General features: G+C 42.5%; 1 protein-coding gene across 1 annotated transcript in view; it reads left to right on the top strand.

Annotated features, from left to right (window-relative positions):
• The first annotated feature begins 7,019 nt into the window (after positions 1–7,019).
• elmo1 (engulfment and cell motility 1 (ced-12 homolog, C. elegans)) overlaps positions 7,020–23,678 on the top strand; it is a 73,459-nt gene continuing 56,800 nt past the window's right edge. Inside the window, exons 1-6 of the mRNA XM_079175710.1 lie at positions 7,020–7,123; positions 15,725–15,912; positions 21,595–21,635; positions 21,829–21,901; positions 21,986–22,036; positions 22,177–22,346. Of these exons, the coding sequence (XP_079031836.1) occupies positions 15,835–15,912; positions 21,595–21,635; positions 21,829–21,901; positions 21,986–22,036; positions 22,177–22,346 (413 nt within the window). The 5' untranslated portion in view covers positions 7,020–7,123; positions 15,725–15,834. The remainder of the gene's footprint in view (positions 7,124–15,724; positions 15,913–21,594; positions 21,636–21,828; positions 21,902–21,985; positions 22,037–22,176; positions 22,347–23,678) is intronic.

Here is a 23,678-nt window from a genome sequence, read left to right as displayed (position 1 = left end):
ATTTCCAGTTTGATCAAACAGATATGAGAGTATCAATCTATCTGCTACAGATACTACACTATTGTAAAAGTCAGCCTCAAACATTGTCATTCTCTGAGTGACCGTGAGATTTTATCATGATAAGAAATGCATCGACAATACACTTTAATAGTACCAGTGTCGCTCCTGGAGTAAATTTATACCACAATAAACATTTGGTTGAATCCCATCCATAGTCGGCATGGTGTTAAGATTCATACACTGCTGCTGTTTTTAGTATTATAACACATTCTAGTCTGTTCCTTCAGGCATCCAGGCCTCTTCTTTCCAGCTTCCTCCTAATGGTCCAGCTATGTAAGTTGATTACACCAAAGACCCCACGGGCCTGCAGCCAGACCAGCCGCTGTGGAGTCTTCTGGGGACGCGCATAGCATAGCAGACATTTTTATCTCCCAAACCCACATCTCTAGCTGAGGTAATTTAAGGTTTTAGAGACCACTGTTATCAGCCTCAGAATTTAAACCAGAGGTCCATAAAAGCCTTCTGGTGAGGATCAGAATGGACGAGTGGTTGAGTGCGCAGGATTCTTTGGGAGGAAAATAATGTTGTGGTGTCTTTCATGGTAACTCTAGTCGAATTATTTGGAATGTTGCAAATCCTTTTTCTAAGGGTCTCGGCCTGCTTACGACTAAAATAGATGCTAATGTCTCTTTGCCGATTGCACAAGTCAGCATGTACACTACGTGGTACATTGGTTGCTCTCATCACAGCTAGAATCCAGCAATCCCTGCAATGTTTCCTGCTGCTGCAGAAAACTCTCAGAGTTGCGATCGAGGTTTGCATATTGAATCGGGCAGTATTTCCGTAACTCATTCTTTTAATATCTGTCACTTTGGAACAAGATTCAAGAGTCAAGACGGAGATCAAAATACACTGTGGAAAGTGAGTCTTTGACCTGGATAGGCTGCTTTGAACAGAGCTGAGAAGCCCGAGAGCAGAAGGTCACACTGTCAGTGACTTTCTCAGCCTGTGGGCTCTCACACACACACACACACACACACACACACACACACTTTTTTCTTTTCCTTACTGGCAGTGAAAAGGCTTCCAGGGTAAACACCTAATTGTGCTCCTCTTTTCTGTTTTGAAGCTCTCACCGCCGACCTTGATGCTGACTGATATTGAGTTATGTAATGGGGGAGGATGGCTTGTTATTTTTAAATCTAAAGAGAAAGAAGATTGTGTTTGAACAGAGCACATAGCCTATTGTGTTTCCGTTAGCGAGGCAATGGAGGAAAAAAAAACAACATGTGTAATGGTTACCTTACATAACACTCTCCAACACACAAGCTGTGAGTGCAGAGGATTAAAATATACACACCGGGGTATTTTTAATGTTACAGGTAATGTTTCATAAGCACTTAAATATCCCAAAATATCCCGAGTTGATTGATCAGGGAGCAGTGATGAACGACGTGTCACCATGTTTGTCTGCTCACTGTTGGATACCGTAAACACTCGATCCATTAGAATAAAAATCCAAATTAATTCAGTCATGCTGTTGATAATGAGATAATGGCACTTAGCCGTCAAACACCAAACATCTTTATCAGTGATCCGTATTTACTGAATTTCAGATCAACCACGACGACTTTGTTGTGATGATGTAACTATTTGTTAATGTAGTATTTGGTATTATTATCTCCATATATTACTTAAAGGCATAGTTTGTCGTTTTGGGAAGTACATTTATTCCGATTCTTGCCGGGAGCAGTTGAGAAGATCTATACCGCTCTCGCACCTGTGAAGTAATGATGAAGCTGGAGCCATCAGAGGGTTAGCGTAGCTTAGTTTAGCACAAACTAGCATAGAGCTAGCCTGGCTCTGTCCAAAGGTAACAAAATCAGACTAACAAGTAAAATATTGTTTGTTCAGGCCATTCTTAAACTGAGGTGTAAAAACTTCAAGTTGTGAGTTACAAATAAGTGAGAGTTGAGTGTGCAGGAAGGAAAACCTTTTGGATAGAGCAGGGCTAGCCGTTTCCCCGTTTCCAGTATTTATGCTAGGCTTAGCTAACTCTCTAGCTAGCTTCATATTTACAGTTGAATTTAATCCCAGAATAGAAGTAGTATTTGTGAAGAATTGCCCTCGTAAATAAGCATACTGGCAGATAATCACACAAGCATAATAGACACAGCAGCACGACCAGTATAAGCTTGCTGTTAGCTGTGTTCGCTGCCTCCTTTATGCCATGTTTAGTTTATTTCACTCACTGAATGTGGTGTAAGTCTACCGTGAGACGAGCAGGGAGTCGGCAGCACATTAGCCTGTATGACCATGTTCCAATTATTTCTGTTAAAAAGCATCCCAGTGGACAATAAGAGGATAGGTTGCACACAACACGTGGGCAGTGAGGCCCAACTAACAGTGTAACTCTACTTGACATTTCATGCAGTTACATAGACCCAGGAGTGTTTGGTCCAATTAAATAGCTGCTGGAGCTAACAGGTTATTAACTCTGTATGAAAGGTGTGATGTGGGCTGTATTTTACTGGGGAAAGTCTGTTCTTAACTCATCAGTTTGTCCCATTTGTGTCCAGAAAATAATGTATTATGCCACATACATGTAACATTAATGGAAAAATCTACGGCCATGTTTTCAGTTCGGTGTTTTGAATTGTCATGTCTGTAATGTAGTCGTGCATTACTGTATGTTGATGTTTTGCAGACCAGCACACAAGGTCGTGTTGATGTCCAAACTGCAACTTGACGGAAGGATCTTCTGCTGTATGTGGGCCATGATAATTACATTACATTTAAATTAATCCAGTTCAGACTTCCTCCTCAGACTTCCGAGTAGGAAGTCTGTCTCTCTCCAGCATCCTCTCTGTGACAACTAGCAGCTTATGTTAACTTAGCAACCAGCCAGAGGCCGTTGTTTATTGATCAAGGCCCAAGGAGATGGTTACTGTTGCGCTTGTGTTGTTTTGGGAAGCAGCACATCGTGTGATCAAACACCTACGTGTGAGGTGTTGTTTTGGTGATGTGCAGTTGGGAAACTGAGAGGTGGCCCAGCTTTCAGTCTACAGTAACCATTTGTAACGCGGACTGCTGCATGTTGGAATGCATGGATCATAACCAATGGAGTTTGCCGATTTACAAGTAAAGCATGTCACTCCTCTTCGAGTGGAATACATTTGGAAGTGGTTTTAAATAATAGATGATCCCCTGAGGTGTAGTGGAATTATCTTTGCCCGACAACCTTCCTCTGCAAGCCGACTGTGGGAATGTGCAGATTCAATTCACGGTTGTAAAATGGGAAGGAAAATCTGTGAGTAACAAAAAGGGCTCTGAAACACTAATTGAGCGAATGACATTAACACCCGTCTGATATTATTATCCAGCATCTGCGTTTACATTTTTACACGTTGGGTTTTCATCTGACACTCTCATTAACGGCCATTTAGAGTTGAGTGGAACCATAAACTCAAACTTCTGACTCTCCAGCATTACAAGCCTCTGGCAGTAATGCTCCACAGCTGACTGATAATGGTCTCTCTTGAATAGTACAATAACGACAAACATATAATTAGTCAGACTGTTGTAACAATGATCAGTAAAAAAACGTACAAATTGCTTGTTTCTGACTGAGAAGGGACACAGGAAATTATTATTTAATGATTATTTTTTTTATTTGAAGCACTAGGTCCAGAGCCAGCTAGCTGTTTCCTGCTGCTTCCGATCTGTCTTGTCTGCAGCTTCATGTTTAACAGACATGAGTGGTATTGATCTTCTAATCCCACTCACTGCAAGAACATGAAGTCCCCCCCCCCTCTAAGATTGACTCCTTTAATACTATAGTTAATAGTCCAAAAGGGTCAAAAAAGATACAATGTTTAAGGTTTTTAAACAAACTAAGATTCAGTGCTTTTTTAGGATACATTCCACTGGGAGCTTTTTCACGTCCTCCTGGATCTGTCTTCCTATAATATTTTATATTGCTATTTTATTTATCATTTTGCCATATGGATCGTTGGTCTATTCTGCACACAACATCTACTGCACGTCAGGGAGAGGCATCCCTCCTCAGTTGCTCTTCCTGAGTTTTCTTTTTTTTTTTTTTTAATTTTTACCCTGTTAAAAAAAGTTAGGGGTAGTTTTTTCTTTATCTGCAGCGAGGGTTGAAAAGGACAGAGGGTGTCGTACGATACAGATTGTAAACCCCCTGAGGCAGAGTTTTTATATTGGGCTATACACTTTTGCACACTGTGGTTTTACTGCGACGCAGATTTAATTTTTTCTTGCCTTGTAAATAACACAATTGCCTCTAAATCACTGCTACACCAGCATTTAAGATTCCCGTGTTTTCAATAATATCTGATTTTCACAAACTTAAGCCTTTATGTTTGCCAGGAGTAATTATGTCTCACATTTCTTTAAAACACTGCTTCAACACAACCTGCCTTGCATACTAAGGCTGAATAGCTCCTGATTGGATCAACAAACAGCCTAGACAGTCAGGTTAACGCCACTCGGCCCAAACTACAATCTGCTGCTCTTTTGAGCAAGTTTAAAAAAAAAAATCATTCAGATCTGCTGATGGAGTTTATAAAACCAGAATAAATGACATACATGGAAACATAGAATAAGCAGCAGGTCATGATAACAAACCACTTCCAGAAGAGACTCGATACACCACTCAAAAACTCTGGTATCGACCACTTATCACACGTCGGCTTTAAAGCCGGCTGTTGACAGTTTGATCAGCTTGAACTGATGAATTGTTCGTCATAGTAGACTCCAATAGTGAAGAGCATTTACCACAAAACGTGTAGAAACTTCTCCAAATACTGGTACAAAATACTGTACTTCACTTCCCTGCTTTATACCCGTAGGACCTTTTTGACTATAAATCCAAAGTATGTCAGGGCGGACTATGACAAATTCCTCAGCAGCGTTTGACCCAAATATGGGATTTAAATTTTTACAAGAGCAGCCGTCGCAGGGAGCGTAAAGGACGGAGCACAGAGACCGGTATTCACCGGGGAGCTGAGATACTTTGGATAGATGATTAAAGCTTTGACATGGAGTTGGGCAGAGTCCCCAGTGAGATCTCTGACTCGGCAGACTTTCACTCCGTTTGTAAATCACAAAAAATATTCTCAGCTGTCCTGCAAGAATTCATTAGTGGCAAAGGTCCGCTGAACTTTTTTTCACTTCCTCAGATCTCCATGAAATTTGGTCGTTTTTTTTTTCGTCGAGGCCAAACCGAAGCACATGACGGCTCGACTCAAGCACAGCCGTGTCCTCTTTCCCTTATTTTCTCTGCTTGGCACAAGACAAAAACCAGATGAGGATGGGATCGGTTTCTATTAGCGTGTTGTTTGTTCACTGGTGTTGCTGTGTTGAAATGTTTTTCTACTTGGGGCTGTGTCTTGGACGCTTGTCTTTCTGAGGCTCTAAGGAGTTTGAGTCAGAGCCGAAAGTCCTGGACGCGTGCATTTATGAGATTCATACGAACCGAGGTTGACCTCAGCATGGGTGGAGTAAACATCTGTTTTTGTGTGACACTTGCACAGATGGCCCGTTGAGCTCCCAGTCTGAAATGAAGATGTCATTGCCCTCCTCGAACAGTAAATGTTTCATTTGGGCGTTTAGCCTCTTTGCTCGTGGATCGGTGGTCGCTTTGTGACGGTGTGTAAACCGTCTGACTCGCTCTGCTGTTGTAGACTGTTCTCACTGTTGCATCAGTGGTGACGGAGGAGAAGTGAAAGCGTTTGCCAGAGAGCAGGTGATTACAACAGTCTTTGAACATTAACTGCTTCATTGAATCTAACTTTGCTGTAAAAGCGACACCACTTATTCCATGTCTGATGTACATTCCTAAAGATGTTTTGGGGGTTTTATTGTGTCTCTCACAGGTTTGGTTGACTGCTGTGAAGAGTGAGATTCACTGAATTTGTTTTCAGGGTAAATCATTAAAGCAGTGGTTAAATACACATATTTACCTCATATCTGTCCAGCAAATGTAGGGCTGCAGCCAGCAGCCGATTAGCTTAGCTAGACTGGAAATAGGGGGAAACTACTTACTTGGCTCCTTCCAAAAGGAACCATATCGACCTTTGAGCACCTCTAAAGTTCACTTATTAACACCGTGGCTGTCCCTCATTCTTTGGTACTTGCCATCATTTCCCATTTTCCAATTAATTTGAGCAGATTCAGCCCAAAACTCTGGTTTTAAGGCCCTTCTCAATACACATTTCGAATAGGAATTTAGTTTATTATGGAAAAGGCACTTTTTCATTGTTGAGACACTTTCTAATTATTTCTGTATTATGTGGTTGGGAAGTGATTATCAGGCCTCTTCCTGGTCAGCTGAAACCTGGGGAATGGCATCAGCTACAACACCTTCTCTATCTTTGGTTTCATTCATGCAAAACCTGAAGTGCATAAACTTTGCTCACGGTAGTTATTTGCGCCCGGCCCAGAAGTATTCCAGCACATAACCCCAAGTAAAACCTCAACGTCTCGTCTTTCTTCGTACGAATTAAACAAACTAGCTATAAAGTGATCAGTGAGGTTCAGAGCTGCTGCTCGGGGGGATTTAGTTTCCTCGAGACAGATCCAGGCCCGCTGTGTCCAATGCGAAGCTAACCTGTTAAAAGGCTCCAGTTGTTTATTCTCACAGCAATGCACCTGAGCAGGGCAACACTAATGATATATTTATGAGATAGGTTTGCCGTTGATTTATCCAATCATGTTTAATTGCTAGGGATGCAGGGTTTCTTTCTTCCCACTTGGATTAGGTTTTTCTTACTCGCTGTCATTTTATCTTTAAATGTTGCCGCTTTTTTTGTCTGACAGACCCGTTTCCTCTTCTCTCGACAAAACGCCTACTTCCTCCTTCTGTCTGTCTCTCTCAGCAGTCTCGCTTTGCCCGCGGCAAAGCACTGCACAAACCGTGGTGAAGTCTTTGTCGATGGCTTATGATGCTGAGGGCACTTCGCTTGCGGGAAGATACTCAGACTAAAGTCGATTAAGAAAAAGAGTCGCCTTCTCTCTCCGCTTCAAGCAGTTGTTTTGAACAAGACGTGGCTTGATTAGGAGAAGAACGAGCAAGCCAGTTTGCTGTCAAGTTTTCCGGGTGAGTCCTCACGTCTTCATGGTGTTTTTTTATTTTACCGCTTCCTTTCGCGCTGCACACAGGATGCAGTAGGCCTCAGGGTGCGGCTCCGTGCACTCTCCTGCCTCCTCTCCTCTCCAGTGTGTCACCAGTGGGCACGGACGCTGTGGTTGGACGTTTGCAGTTTGGAGAAGTAAATGTCTTGGTGCGAGCTGTGCATGTCTGCTGGCCGATCCGAGATGGGACTCAACGTGGGGTTTTTTCCACATCTAACCAGAGAAGAATTGAAACGTCAAAGAACGGATGCGTTTTGAGACCGTTGAGCGTTGTGGCCTCATGGTTTTGGGGAGGATGGAAATGTGGTTTATGTTTATGATTTTGGAAAGGCTAGAGAGAGAGTATGCTTACACTGCTGATACATCTGCTGCATTGTAAAGTAGTTACTTGGCAATATGAAGGCTCCTTCACATTACACATCATGGATTAGTTTTCTGCCCGTAGGCCTAATTTTGCCTCGTGTTTTCTTGTCCTCTGGAAAGTGTCTCCTTGTCTCTAAATGTTCCAGTGTTTTGATTATCTGGGTGTGCAGGATCCCATCCAAGTACTTCCTAATTGTTTTCTGACTCACTTTGTTTACCTCAAACTGCTGGCTTGCTCTGCTCACAACACGCTATTTAGGCTACGCTTGTGCCGCGTTCAGCAATACACTGTACAGCCTGGTGTGCAGATACTTTCTAGATGCACATGCAGGAGATTCAGCGGTGTAGCTTGTACGCGCGCGCGCACACACCAGAGTCACTCTTAGCTGGTCCACGCCTCTGCGGGAGGTCGGTCGGCTTCTGGTACCAACGTTTGACAGGATATCCTTGTTGCAATATTTTTGTGGAAACCAGTTTGTGACACGAAGAGGCCCACAGAGAGAAGTCACCAGGCTGCCACATTTTAGAAGCTGTCATACTCAATTGGATAAAATCAACTGTCCTCATTTGATGCGTTGTTGTTTAAGGAAACTTTTTGGTGTTTTCTTGGCATATTGTTAGCATGTTAACCCTTTTAGAGCATGGCACTTCCTCCTTTGGTTGAATCTAGAAGCCCTATTTCTAAACCCTGACCTCAGCCTACCCCCCCCCTTTTCCTTTTGTCTTCTTCCTTTATTTGCAGCTGTTTTTCCAGCCCTTTGTCTTAGAGCCAGCAGCCTTCCTGTGGGCTGGGTGTTGGGTATGGATGTGTATTTGGGAGGGATTGGGTATTCCACAAGAGCGTTTCTCAGATTCAGTGTTGTCTTTCTGTCATGTTGTACTGTTTTGTTTTAATATTGTCAATGATTCCAAACCAGGGGTACATACTCCAAAAATATAATGTCTTTGATAAAGAAAACATCCACATATTGAGTCAACGCCTGAACAAACTAGTTTCGATGAAATTAAATGTAAAATCTAAAAGTAAATATTGGATACAAATCAACACATTTGGATCGTGATGGTGCTTGAGGCCGTACTTGAGTTCGTCTGACAGTTTGAAACTTTGAACCAGAGATGGTACAACACTGAATTTCAGATTGATGTTAAGTTACTATGTGAGTTTGTGTTTCTGACATGCACACACCTCTCCTCAGGGGTGTAACATGACCATCCTCCGTGTGTGTGTGTGTGTGTGCGTGTGTGTGTGTCTGTGGGCGTGGGCGTCACACTCGGAGCAACAATAACTCAGTCCTCAGCAACATGTCGCTGGCCTTTTGTATCAGCTCTCTGATAAAGGATGGTGCTCTTTTTCTCGGCTGTTTCTCACACTCTCTCTCTCTCTCTCTCACTCACACACACACACACACACACACACACACACACACACACACACACACACACACACACACACACACACACACACACACAGAGGCCCCTGCGGCGAGGCGGGCCCTTTGTAGAAGCATCAGATGAAGCGCTAGAAGGGGTTCTTTTGAAATCCACCCAGCACATAGGTTAATACACACACACACACCCACACACAGACGTCTGCATATACTAGAGCATGGTTATATATAGGCCCAAAATGGTGTTGTGTAACTTGATGTTGCACACACACTCTTAAGCACACAAGAGCCATAGCACAGGATGTGACAGTTCAAGAGGATTCGTTTTTGAAGCCTAAGAAAACGATTTTGATGTCAGGGTGGCCTCATGCTCTTGCTTGCTTCATGGTATGAGTGGGGTGAAAGTGGCTAAAAAAGGAGGTTTTTACTTTTTAGAATAAATACAGCTTAAAATTGGGTGGATCTAAGTATCGAATCAGACTTTGTATCAGGACCAGGCTGCTCAGAGTGCTCCAAATGAAGTGACAATTAAATGCAAAAGCCTGAGGTCATCTTAACCTCTCCTAACGTTGTTGACATAGTTTGGGGGGGGGGAAAAGAAGGATAACAGTTTAGTAAATGTGTTCACAAAGGCTGAGCGCTGGTTGGTCACATTGACATTGTGTGCAGAAAAACAACTGCTGCCTCATGTTCTCTCACACCATCAGGGTTCATAACAAAGCCCCGGGGGGAGCTGGCAGGAAAGGATGTGCTCCACTTGGATCATGTTCCCCTTGATATTCATGCCGCCGCCGCCCCCCCCCCCCCCCCCCCCCCCGGTCTCACTCTGTTTGCCACTTCCTCCACCAGCAACTCCTTAAACATTTTTAATTACACTTCAAAGGGAAGTCACGTAAATAAAGCAAATAGGCATATTTATTTCTTCACACCACATTATGTTTGAAAGTTGTTGCAAGATATTAGAAAGTGGTGGAGAATGTAGTGAGGCAAGTGCCATGATGCCATAGTAGCAGAGTTATTGCCAGTATTAGACCTTTCTTTCTTAAACCGTTCTGACGTTTCTCTTATTCTTCCCTCTCATCTTTATCTCTTGCTCTTCTATCATCTTTTTTCTTCACTTGCTCCGTTTGCTCTTTTTCCTCTCCTTTCTATTTCATCCTCTTGTATTCATTCAGTTTATCTAAAGTTTATATTGTCTTTGTCTGCCGTTCTTTACTTTCTATTATTTCTCAGTCCTTTCCTCCCTCTCTGTGTCCTCTCATGTGTCATTTCTCACCTTCATCCCCTCTCTTTCTCTTTCCCTCCCTCTGCCGACGCTGTGACCCTCACATTGCATGAATTATTGAGGTGAAACCCGGCACTCTTCTGCTGCCCAACAAATCACAAGCCTTCTCTCTTTCTCCGTTTCCTCTCCTCTTACCCATACTCCCCTCTTTATTGATGGTTTTGTTCCTCAATTTTGACCTCGGGCACCAGATCAGATCACAGGGTAACATGAGATTTTGTTTTTTTACACTCTTTTTTTTTTTTTTTTTTGGAGCTAATCCCGAGGACGCATATGCGTCTCTGGTTACGGCAGGTGGGCGATTGCTTGAAGACAGATTAACTTCACACACTCACAGATTACAATACCTTGCTGCACTGCAGCCCGGTCGGAGTGGTGTGACGGTTTTGGCAGCATGGTGTTGCATGCGTTAGTGCAATTAAACAATGGAAGGAATGAAAAAAGAGATTGTAGAGTCTGTTTAACGTTTTTTAACTGTCTGATATGTTTTGTGGTCATTCTGCAAAAACAAGCTGTACTGAGGAGAAAGAGACTTGGCAGGAAACGGAGAAACGTCAGACGTGGTCGACCAAATGAATGAACGGTGGAAAAGAGAGGAAAAGGAAGGAAGCGGGCTCAGATCCTGAAAATATTCTTCTGTAAATACATTTAAACCTCTGGCAGAGCGAAAAATAAACACACACTCACTCAACTGAACCCGGTTGCAGTAAATCAGCTGCTCTTACATGATGGGCTCTGACAGCAGCTAGCTCCATAACAAGGTTTCATTTACACTGTAAGGAGGCTGCGATTAGATGCCAGAGCGACAGATTGGGATTTGATACACGGCCCCCCAGGCTGTAGTAAACACTCGTGATGACATGTAGAGAATATATGAGACAAACACACACACACACCTGAGAACATTAGCGTGAAACCTTGTTGCGCCGAAGTTGTTCCCCGGAGCAGTGTGTGTCGATCGCAGGAAAAACAAATGAGAGCTGGACCATTTGTAGCCGTGTTCATGGTGTGCTGGTGTACTGACTAGGTCAACACATTGCTAAAAGACTGCAATATTGCACTGAAAACATCACCTTAAAATTCAACTATCATTTGTTTTTTGTTGGTGCCTTTCTGTATTCAGTTCAATAGATGTATAGAAATCATTTCCTTTAATTTTTTTTTAATAATTTATTGCATTTTAGCAGAATACTGTGTACACTTTAATACCCGTTTATTTATTGCAAGTAATATCATTACTGTAATATTCAACATCGCCTACCGAAAATGTCCCTCATATCGTGCGTCCCTGGTGTTGAACCGCTGCGTCGCTCAATTACATTTAGCCCATTTTTAAGGGATTCACTGTGGCTGTCAGCAATGAGGTGTGTGTGTGTGTGTGTGTGTGTGTGCGCGTGTGCGTGCGTGCGTGCGTGCGTGCGTGCGTGCGTGCGTGCGTGCGTGTGTGTGTGTGTGTGTCTCCAATCAATAAGCCTCAAGGCCGTCCATCTCTGAGTCATCTGTAGTTCTCGGAAAATGATGACAAGGTGCTCGGAACACATGCACGCGTACACACACACACACACACACACACACACACACACACACACTTGCTGTCTTTGCTGGAGAACCAAAGTGAATCCTCTGTCAGAAGAAAAGCCTTATTTTTCACACAAACAAAAAAGCGTTCCACTCTTGTAAAGTATAATCTTAGTTTGGCTAATCTAACCTGTGTTTGTTTAAACCTCTCTGACCAATTTCTGCTCATGTTTCTTGTCAAGTTGGACCGTTAGCACCACATTATCAGGCCTCATAAATTGACTTTGACATCAAAATTGGTGTTAATTTTAGCAGTGCCGATGGCCAAAACTACGAAGAATGACCAAAGTTGTCATAAACTAAAATGACCCTTTTTAGGTTTGCTCTTTTTTGGAGTTGAAAAGAGTCTCCAACCATACTCGCGGGTCTGTGAGGCTCAAAGAACTTTAAAATCGCCGTGCTTGTCATCTTAATTGAGCATGTCTTTGTGCTAAAATTTACAAAAAAAACACCAAAACACAAAGTGCAGCTGAGGCTAACGAGGACGTCATTAGTTTAGCAGGTATAACTCATCGTCGATCTCAATCTCACAACAATCCCTCCATAAATATAACTGGTGAAACATTTCATTCAAAACCACAAAATGTGAACCTCATGGGGGCACAAGTTGAAAAGCCGGAGGATCAAGGGACCAAAGTTTTTGCGATTCATCCTGAGGGGAACATAAATGTCTGTACAAGATATCGTAGTAATCCATCCTATAGTTGTTGAGATATTTCAGACGGACCAGCAGACCAACATTGAAATCCCTGCAGACGAAACACGGTTACGAGTTACGACAGTCTGTCTAAGAGTGGCAGTTGTATAGCTTCAACTGACTGCCTCTCCATGTCTTCAGTCAGTATTGAGAAGGAGGATAATCTGCATAGATGACTAGCATGCTGTTCTCTGTAGAATATAACCGTATGAATCACCCATTCACACATTCTCTGCATAGATAGAGTAAGGCTCGTCTTTAGAGACATTTTCTGTTCTGACACAGATCAACAGGATGGTGCTGCTGATATTATTACAACTAGACATGTTTCTTTTTGAGCAAGTAGTCCATCAAGTGTAACTATATGTTCAGTTCAAGTTTACATCTATCGTCTAATCCCGTCTCCGTGTTCTTTCTAAGTGGCTCTCTCCACATCTTATTCACCAACTTGTTTTTTTTTTTCAACAATGGTGACCAGAAGTGATTTTTCTCTGCTAAAGGTTGCAGATGAGAGGTAACGGAGGACAAAGTGTCTCACAAAGTAGTTAACAAAAGACACAAAACCACTCTAATCTTCGATGAACACACTTGGTCATATTTCACTGGTTGGAGACTCAAAGCCGAGGGGTGGAGTGAGTCATATTTGGGGAGTTGTGACAAACGTGACTTGAGTACGACGCGCGCTTTGGAAAGAAAGATGCATCCACATCTCCGGCTATTGATGCAGCGGCTGCCATGGCAACGGGCCCTTGAATAAAAGGCTGTGTGGATCATTATGGGGTGACTCACACACAAGGCCGGGCCAGTCTCATTACGTAAACAATCTTTAAATTAATACATGCTCGTCAAACACACGCAGACTCCAGACACACGCGCGCACACAAACTATTCTGGTCCGTGTTCTGTGCACACGCAGATCAACACTCGCACTATTCTGCTCATTAGTCTTCTCCCAGGAATTACCCTGAGCCATCAGGGATTGAGATTAAATATGAAAACGGGCTTCTAAACCAGGAACTAGGATGATCCGGGAAGGTAAATTATTGATGGCTTCCTCAGTCGGTTTTGGGGACATCTCTGGTACATTTTCCACTTTGATAACTGTGTGATGGTGGGTTTTATGAGACCCCCTGCGGGCACACCCATGTGGCTTTACCCAGCTACCCCTGTGGGGCTTGGAGTGACTGATTTGGCAGTTTTTTCCACCATGGAGCTTCTTCTGACTGGCTTATTTTAGAAAGCCACGGGGTTTCAGGTCAAGCCGGCTGTCGGTGTCGCTGTCAGATATCACAGTGGTCCTCTGCACAGAAGCCAGCGAGGGGCCACCCAGGAGGATACAGGTTCAATATTTGAAGGTGTGTGTGTGTGTGTGTGTGTGTGTTCGCATGCTGGTTTTTATGCGTATGAACCAAGGACAGATTCAGAGTCTGTTTGTGCATTTCAGTTGCGTTTTGACTAGTGAAAGACATGTCGGTCTTTATTTCTTGTGTCTCTAAGTGTGGCTCAGTGGGAAATGAATGTCCAACGTAAGCTCTTAACTCGCCTTACGATCTGTCCCTCCTTGTCCACTCTCCATCCATTTCCTTTGAATCCTGTTTTTAATTTCCCTGGCATCTCTACTGCTGATTTATTTGATATTGCAGCATAAGGAGGGGGGGGGCTTGAAAGCCAGGAAAATAATAATTAAAAAGCCCCTCCCTGCCTGATAAACACCCACATCTATAGTTTGGAGAAAACAACAAACTGTCTCCAGACTGACAGCTACTGGATTTATGAGACTGAACACCAATATTTATATTTGAGAATTTATAAAGATCTGATGGCAATATATCTGCCAATATTTCTAGGACAAACACACACACACACACACAAACACGCACGCATAAAAATAACCTTTTTGATAAAGAGCCCTTAAATGTGACTATTACTAAAGATATGTACTGAGCTAGACATTTTATAGTTGAAATACTCCCTGCTGGACAAACTATGCGATGGAGGCACTGTTTCTAAATGACTTAAAAGACATATTTTGCATTTCTATACTACAATGTCTTGTTACATATCGCCTGATACCTGCAATATGCTAATATTCACAGATGCTGTATAATGGTCCTGCCACAGAAGACACAAATGTTTTCACAGGCTGTCTTGTGCTGACCTTCATGTGTTAAATTGGAGGAATACTCCTACAAGCAGAGGAGGAATCTCTGTACTATAAGCTGCTTTAAAAGCTGTTTCTTTCCTGCATTGCTTACTGGCTATTGTAGCTAAAGTGCTGCATCATCACAGAGTTGTTTCATCTCTAGAACTGCAGCGACACTTGCACCTTTTATTCCTGTTGAAATAGCTAAAAGGAGTCTCATACTTTAAGCCTCGAAAGGTGGTTTGTGTCTTTCTGTGTTTAAATGACTGAACTGAGGAAAGGACTCAGTGAAACAAAGAAGATCTTATTAAAAAAAACAACTTTTCTATTCACTCACCTGCTGTGACCTCATTAGCAGTTAAACTTTGAGTGGAATTAAGCTGTCCCACCAGCACGTCTTAATGTTCTTTGTGTCAACAACTGCAAATTAAATAGGGTGCCGCTTGGAAAAGAAATCACCTCAGAGGACGGATAAAAAAAATCAGTTTGTCTGCTTTAGTTTGTAGAACATGGTGTTGGGACGATAAAATCATTTTCAAATGCACATTCTAACTGGTATTTTGGAGGAATTTGCACGGACTGTTTAGCTTTGAATGTCAACCTTGACGGCACACAAACAGGCTCGTGTGTTCTCGTTGTGGGCTGATGACGAAGGATGGCAGGTAATGCCTGTGTGCTTTCTATGCGAGCACTGATGATAGACCTTTTATACATTGCAGCTGGGAAGCCTGACCTCAGATGGTGATATAAGGAGTCGGTGTTTGAACTTTTTGAGTGTGGGGCACAAATATCAGTAAACTGGTGTAAGTAGGTAAATTGACTCATTTCCTCGAAAACCTTAAATGTTGCGTGAAAGTGAATTATTGGTTTGAGTTGTTCAGTAGCTTCTACTGCCAATGTGAATCTACCAGCTGCACTGTACTCACGTCTTCTGTGTTTTTCGACCACGCTCTCCTCGACCTTTCTCCACAATCACATTGGACACTAATAAACAACTCCAGTAACTAGACCATGTTCTTGACTAATGTGCCTTGTTGTCTCTTTTTCCCTCTTTTCATTCCCATCCACCCTCTGTCTCCTTTTCCATCCTCTCCTTCTCTCTGGTCCTGCAGGTTTGGATGAGCTACCGCCAGAAGTAGTGACCGAGGGGTGAGGCCGCGAGACCCACACCACCCAACTCCCCCCCCCCCCCTCCCTCCCTCCCCCTCCCCCCACGTCAGCCATGCCGCCGCCGGCAGACACCGTCAAGGTGGCCATTGAGTGGCCGGGGGCCTTCCCCAAGCTCATGGAGATAGACCAGGTAGGTTGTCTGAGCACAAAAAAAAAGACTTATCGGCACACTTTACTGTCCTTTAAATCCACAGAGGTCACATTTAGACGACAACACCGAGCAAACGTTCTGTCTTTGTGACACTCTTTTGTCTGAACACAGTATTTGTACAGTAATCTGCTGCTGCTGTGGGTACAGTGAAAGTAGTTAAAATGTGTGTGGGGGTGTGTGTGTGTACTGTATGTCTTGAAGGGGTAGGCGGATGTGATCGGATTGTTCCTAACAATTATACTAATGACCAAAAGGATGTGCCTTAATTAGAGAGGTTTAAGAGGCAACACAGCCGCGGCTTTGACATGACTATGAAGACATTACATTGAATGTGATGGTTGAGGCTCTGACACACTCTATATATATATATGTATATATGACATGTTTACTGACATGACATGTTTACTGTTACGTTATTATTACACATACAGTGTGTAAAATGGCCTATTCTCTGTGTGACTCACAGATGGGCTAATGATTGTACAAGCTGTGAGTCACCCTGGCAACTGGAGCCACGATTACCCTTCTCAATGGACTAACTACTGAATGAAACATTGAACTACGGAGTACATGTGCTTCTGGGTTTGCCATGAGGTCCTTAAGGCACTCGAGTGTGAATTTAGGGATGTAGTTTTTAATGACCCGTTATCAGCAGGGTGCTGCAGTCTGAATGTCTTTCGTTTTACTCGGCCACCTCTCCTCCTCCTCCTCCCCTTCCTCTGTTTTTCTCTAATGCTCTTATCTCTCCCTGTCATCCTTCTCTTGTTCCTCCTATCTGTTGCATCCTCCCCCTTGTCTTCCTTAGCTTTCTCTCCTTTTCGTTCCCCCCCTCACTCCTCCTCCCCATCTTTTGTTGCAACTGTAATACTTGCGCTTTGCCTCCTCCACCATCAGCCCCCACCTCTTCCACATCCCTCTGCATCTCCTCTGTACAATAGGCCCTGCAGCAGCATATGGCTGTCTGAGTCATGCGATGGGGAGTGGGCTTCATCTGCTCGTGCTGTCTTGAGACCCACAGAAAGTGTGTGTGTGTGTGTGTGTGTGTGTGTTTGGATAGATGTGAATTTGTGTGTGTATTTTGTTATTTATTTATTTTTTTCCGTGGGTAGAACTCTGCATAAGTGAAATTGTGCGTCGGTGTGTTTGCGTGGCAACACACATACTTGTTACTATTCATGCGTCTGTGTGTGTGTGTGTGTGTGTGTGTGTGTTGACATCCCTTCTCTGTGTATGTGTGTATCCATCTGTATAGTGTGTGTGTGTGTGTGTGTGTGTGTGTGTGTGTGTGTGTGTGTGTGTCTGTGTGTGTGTGTGTGTGTGTGTGTGTGTGTCAGTCATAAATTACACTGTGATTTCAGTATCTCTCCAAATACCTTCAATGCCCCAAAGGCACGAAAGTCCAACATTTGTGCTGGAACGCTGGGGAATTGGTACAAGTGCAGAGTATTGTAATATTGTTTTTTTTCATCAGAAATGTAATGGAGAACAGGGAGAGGACAAGGTGTTTATGTCTGCGGGGATTTTTGGAGACAAGCAGGAGAATTTCAGTCAAACTAAAGGGAAGCAAAATGTCATGGTATTTGATACACTATTGTGTGAGGCAGTGCAAAACTAAATGGATCTTAAACCTTTTTTAAAAACGGTGTTGTTGGTTATAGAAACATCTTTGTCGTGACTGACGAAGTCCTGTGACAAAAACATCGTTAAACCTGCATTAACTGATTTGTTTGGCCACTCGGGGCAGCGGTGACGAGCCGTAAACTCCATTCGGATATTTCCTCACCTTTTGAGCTGATATGGCAAACTTAAGGAAGCAGTTGGTTATTTACACATCTAGCTGTTAAGGAGCAACATTATCATTCATTCAGATGATTGTATAAGTCTAATCTTCACTCTCTTTGGAGCTCCGCTTTGTTCTCCACCAACTCCTGAGGGAAATATCAGCTCTCGAGCTGCCAAATGTTGCACTTTGTTTACCAGCTGGTCACAGACCTTTTCTGTCTGCTGAGCAGGTAGTATACAGCGAGTTTATCAAAGCTTTGTCGTCGCAGCCGGACGACGATATTGAGAGCATTGATTGGATCAAAACAATAGTTACGGCCGAGAAATGGAAAGGATGAGCCCAAAAAAAGCTCAACTGCTGTGAAGAGCGGAGCTGCAGAGTTGGATGATCATCATCTGTTCGTTCTTCACGATGAGCAACGCACACATTTGACATACAAGTCGTCAGTCAATTCACTTCCGATATGAAAGCTATTGGTTTTAGCAGCTTTTATACATTTTTGTGGTTTGGAAATCCATCACTTTTACATTAGATTTTGTTTCCGTCTGTACTTCTCATGTGTACATTAGATTATAAAGATTACCACTTTGGAAAATCTCGTCCATGCCATGTTCTCGCATGTTTTTAGTGTGTTTCTTCATTGTATGCTTTTATGACTTATAGATTGTAAGCGCATGAAGCAGTCTTCAGTGATGAATTAAATGTTTATTTGTCGATATTCACTATAGTGCAAAGGATAGTCATCTGTAATAAATAAGTTGCGTTCTTGCTGCAGTTGAATGCGGCAGTAAATCAGACAGGGACAGAATGTGTAAGAAACCCAAAATAAGTTATTTAGTTTTTTTATGGCCTCTTAGTGTGCACATAATGACTCGAGAATAGCAGCACAATTTAAATATTTAATGAGCAGAAAAAGATGCAACAAAATGTACCCTTGTGTGTAATAACGGTTTAAAATGTGTGTAATGAATGTGCAGACGGTGCTGCCATCAGTCAGAGACACTAGCAGGAGAAGTTGACTTGTTGTGTAACCATGACCGTGGAAAGAAAGACATGAAGTGTATTTGGTATCTTCCTAGTTAGAAAGCAGAATTGTGTCGGCTAACAGGAGCTAAAGAACATCTGATTTAATACAGTGTATGTTTCAGTACACTGTAGATTACAGCTTTGCTTATGACATTTATACCAATGCACAAGGTGAACACTTTAGCTAAGGTGGTGGTGGGAAACGTGATGGAGAAGGGGAAGAGTAGTATGTAAATGGGATAGTGGAGGTAATGTGACTCCTGCATGATGAGCAGGGAACATAAATATGTGTTCAGACCTCAGAGTAATAAGATATGAGCAGATAGAGGCCATAAGAAGAGGAGAAAAGAGCTGATCAAGGGATAACCGGGAAAACATAAATTTGTAGATTTAAATGTCAAGCCAGTCCAAATGAATTATATACTAAAAAAGGATGCGTATGATTATGTTAATAATTTCAATTTATGTCAAATAATCTCTGTTGAGATGCAATTCAGAGGTAAGGGATCATCTCAAAACAACCAGCTTCTAAGGCAAGAAAAACACATTTGAATGCACAAATCTAGCACTTAATCAATTAACTGATGACACTAATTGTTGGAGAATGCAAAAGATCTAAGATGTGCACCGGTAATGCAGAAGTTAGACGTGTAAAGACTTTAAGTAACATTTTTACTTATTACAAGTTCTGAAAAGTTTTCCACATGTGTTAATCTATTATTACCTTTTATGTTATTTAAATAGCAACTAATTTAAATATTATAAATGTATTAGGTTATTAATAATACAATTTAAAAACCGCTTTGATCATGTATGAGGGAAGGAATTGCTCCAAGCAATGCACGAGTGGTTTAATGTCTTTAATAAACCGTTGCTATTTCTTTGATGAGTGAGCATATTAATGATCTGCTCATTTAAAAACCTGCAGTCGAACTAAGAATAATTCAACATTTGCTGTATAAACCTAGATTAATCTAGTAGTATGTCCTTGTTTTTTAATGTTATGTCTAAAATTCAGTTCCAACATTTTTAATACATTAAAATGTAATAAAATTGCTTTTTGAAACCCACAGATACCCTGTTCTGTTCTAGAGTACTTTTGAACATGTGTGCGTGTTCAGTGTAGTCTGGCAGCGTCCTGTAGGTCCCAGAGAGCCTGAGGATGACTGCAGTGGCGAGCGGGCAGAGATTAAGCTAATACTGCCTGGCATTATGCACACACACACACACACACACACACACACACACACACACACACACACACACGCCTTATATTTGTCGCCTCATCCCTCCATATGCACTTTGCTTGCTCGTCATTTTCCTCCAATTCCTCTTTCTCTCTGTTCAACAACCACTCTGCTGCGCTCTCACTATTATCATCCACTCTCCTCCTTCCTGTGTTTGCTGTTGTTTTCCCTTCATCTTATTCAGTTTGCGTATTTCTCATTTCTAAAATCTTCTGTTCACATAAAAGCCCACTCTCTTCTTCTGTCACCTCTCTGCCTTTGTTTCCCTGTCATCCACTGTGTGCCCGTCATCCTGCCACCATTATCTTCTCTCTGTACATCTTCATCACTACAGCTTTTGCTCTTTTGAAGCAGCCTCTCTCGTTGCTCAGGGTAATCCCCGGTGAAGCAACAACACAATCATTGTGATGGATAAGACATGGATGTAAACAGGGCTGGTAGATGGAGGAGCGGTACTAGGGGCAGTGCTGTATTCAGAACTTTTACTTTAGTAAAAGTAGCTGTGCTACAATGTGAAAGGGTTGCTCCAGAGATTGAGCATTGTTCCTTTGAAAAGTTGGGAGACTCACAGAGGACAGAATTAAGAACAACACACAATGGTCAGACTTGGAGGGGTTTAGTCTTGAGCACAGATTTCCCAAAATGCAACTGAAAGTGGGTCACAACCGCTACTTGACTTGCATGATATATTGTCCCAGAGATAATATAATACCATAATAATGCAAGTCCTATTAAAAGAGCAATGAACTCTTAATTATTTTAGAAATTTCAGACATTGATAGTGGAAGGTTAAAACAATATTCTAAATCAATAAAACATAGATATAATATATATATATCCTTATGCTGTTTATTCTGGCAACACGTTAGCTAAGATGTTGGTGACATTGTTATGAAACAAACGGGCACGTAAACACAACGGGCAATATCGAGGACAGCGAAAATGTTATATGTGATCTCCAGAAATCGCACGATAAGTCGATACATTAAAATGATCGTGACAGGCCAAACCAAAAGTGCATCAAGCCATTGAGAAGATTTTCATATTTTATAAATGGGGAAAAAAACTGAGCATAACCGCATTATGTTCCACGAAGTATCCAAAAATGTTTCTTTGGTACCCAAAGCATCAAAAATGCTTAAACAGTCACCAGCCGTACCATAGTTTAATCAATAAAAACACATTATTACACATTAACACGCTATTTTAGAAACTGATCATATGTTTTGTATGTAACTATAGCTGCCTTATGTTTATAATGAAGTAAAAAGTGCAGTATTTCCTCTCTAGTATAGATTAGACGTTCCTCAAACTCAAACTTTTCTCGGACAGTACTTGAGTCCCTTACTTTCCCGCCCATGTGGAGCAGAACATCACAGCTGCTGATCTGGAAGCAGTTTCACATCCAATACTATGAAATGAAATGGCGCAGCAGACATGGTCAGTGATCCCACATCAGACAGTTAAACACAGGCTCCTGTAGAACAGCCTCTCAGTGCGTCGGTCCTGTTATATAAAATAATTGCAGCTCGATCTGAGTTGACGACTATTTTAGGAACTCCGAGTTGGACTGTGGTCTAAATGTAGTTTTGCCTTTCTCCACAGAAAAAGCCTCTCTCAGCCATCATTAAAGAAGTGTGTGAGGGGTAAGTCTGCATTAGCTTTTTTATGTGTCTGCATGCCTTTTTGGTTGGAAAATAATTCTCTTAGGGCTTCTTGCAAAAAGCCCTCTCTCTCTATCTCCGTACTAAAATTGTATTAGCTGTATTTCACACAGTATGTCCCCTCCTTTAATACCAATTATGCAAAGTTTATTTCTCTCCATCCAATGGATTTTAGGTGGTCTTTGGGGAACCATGAAAACTTTGCTCTGCAGATCGCTGATGCCACAAATTTCTACATCACAGAAAAGGTTTGGTTATCCGTTTTTTAACTCCAGGCAGCAGTATCCAAGGTAAAAAAAAAAACTAACTTTCATTCTTGTAAATCTCCACAGAATCGCAATGACATTAAGAATGGATCAATCCTGCGCTTGACCACCTCTCCTGTGAGTTTTATTTCTTTGCAAAATGTCCTTATAACTACATAAGAGCACTGGTCATTGTGGATGCACAGAGAGGAAACTTGTTTTTGTATTATCCCAAGGCATTTGTTATTTATTATTCACCTTTCTACTTTCCACTCTAGTACCAGACTGCAATCCAGCTCCATGAACGGATCCAGTCGTCCAGCATGGACGCCAAGCTGGAGTCTCTGAAGGAACTGGCCAACGCGTCGAGGGACATCACCTTCGCCCAAGAGTTCATCAACCTGGACGGCATCTCCCTGCTCACTCTGATGGTGGAGAGTGGGACTGAGTAAGTCAATCGTCCGACCATCTCTTTTGTCGGTTTGCATTTCGTCACTACAGTGTTCTCCTTTGATTTCTCGTTCCTCTTTGTGTGAGGAATTTATTAGGGCGGCCAAGGGACAGTAGTAGATTAGAAGAATATAGATCTCCAGTGGTTTCCTATACTAAGCTCGTGATTTTTTTTTATTTCACCTGATTTAAGTCGATTGTGGGTTTTGGCAAAGAATGTCTCGCTCTTAGTTTTACCCAAATCTGAGGTCAGTGAGACAGTTGCACCGTCTATTCTGACAGTTCAGTGCCACTCCTCAAGTCATCTTTTGCAGCAGCTGGCCGTCTGTAGTTGCCTTTAGTGTGGGAATTGATTGCACCACCGACACACTAGAACTCATTATCGGGCCGTGTTCATGAAGAAAAACTTCAATTCTTACATTCACCTTGTGACACTAGCTTGCTGTGGAAATACATGTCAAACCAAACAGGAGAAAAATGACAGAGCCTCTCTTTAAATTGTTTGAGGTCGTCTATCAACAAAAACACAATAAGCCCAACCTCGATCACAATTCTTCCCGTCTCCGTGTAATATCTCTGTGATTGCACTGTTACATGTTTGAGGAAGTCTACGTCAGCTACGCCCAGTTGAGCCTGCAGCATAGCTACAGAGGCACAGCATCCACAGCCAGGCCGTGATCCCTTTACACACTCTGAAGGTGTCATCCAGAAGCTGAAAAGAGCAGAACTGGCTTGAGAAGAACATGCCCAGGGGTTCCTGTTTGCCTTCACTGACCATGATAGTGACATTACACACAACAGAGGAGAAGAGAGTTTCTGACTGTTCAGCAGATCCAACAACTCGCCGCGTGTGTGCGTTGGCAGTGGAGGGCTCCGGAGACCGTCTCAACTGAAGGTTAAAGCGAGGACATTTTTCGCTGAGGTGGAATTTCTCAGCCGTGATGCCAGTGGGAAGTGTGTGTGTGTTTGTGTGTGTGTGTTTGTGTTTGCTTGCTCCGGTAGCATGCTGTGTGAGTGCGGGGCTTCAGTCAGAGTAATAACCCAGAGGAAAGTTACAGGAGGAGGGCAAATGTGTGCGCACACAAGCAGACATATATGGTGCAAACTGGCAGGGAGGGCAGCAGCAGCAGCAGCGGTATTCAACCGCCCGGGACGCTCTCGTTTTCTGCCTCATGCATCTCTCATTTGTCATCACTTTGTACCCAGCGAGAGAAGAGCTGGACTGAAGAATTGTTTGCTTGCATAAGGAGTTTTTTCTTCAAAGACACACTCATGTTGTAAGGGTGCACTCACTAAAGGTCAAATATGCTCTTACTATTATTACTGTATA

Source organism: Pholis gunnellus, assembly GCF_910591455.1.
Source record: "Pholis gunnellus genome assembly, chromosome: 16".
NCBI lineage: Eukaryota > Metazoa > Chordata > Actinopteri > Perciformes > Pholidae > Pholis > Pholis gunnellus.
The sequence above is the reverse complement of the archived record's forward strand: the minus strand, read 5'-3'. Positions and strand labels throughout refer to the sequence as shown.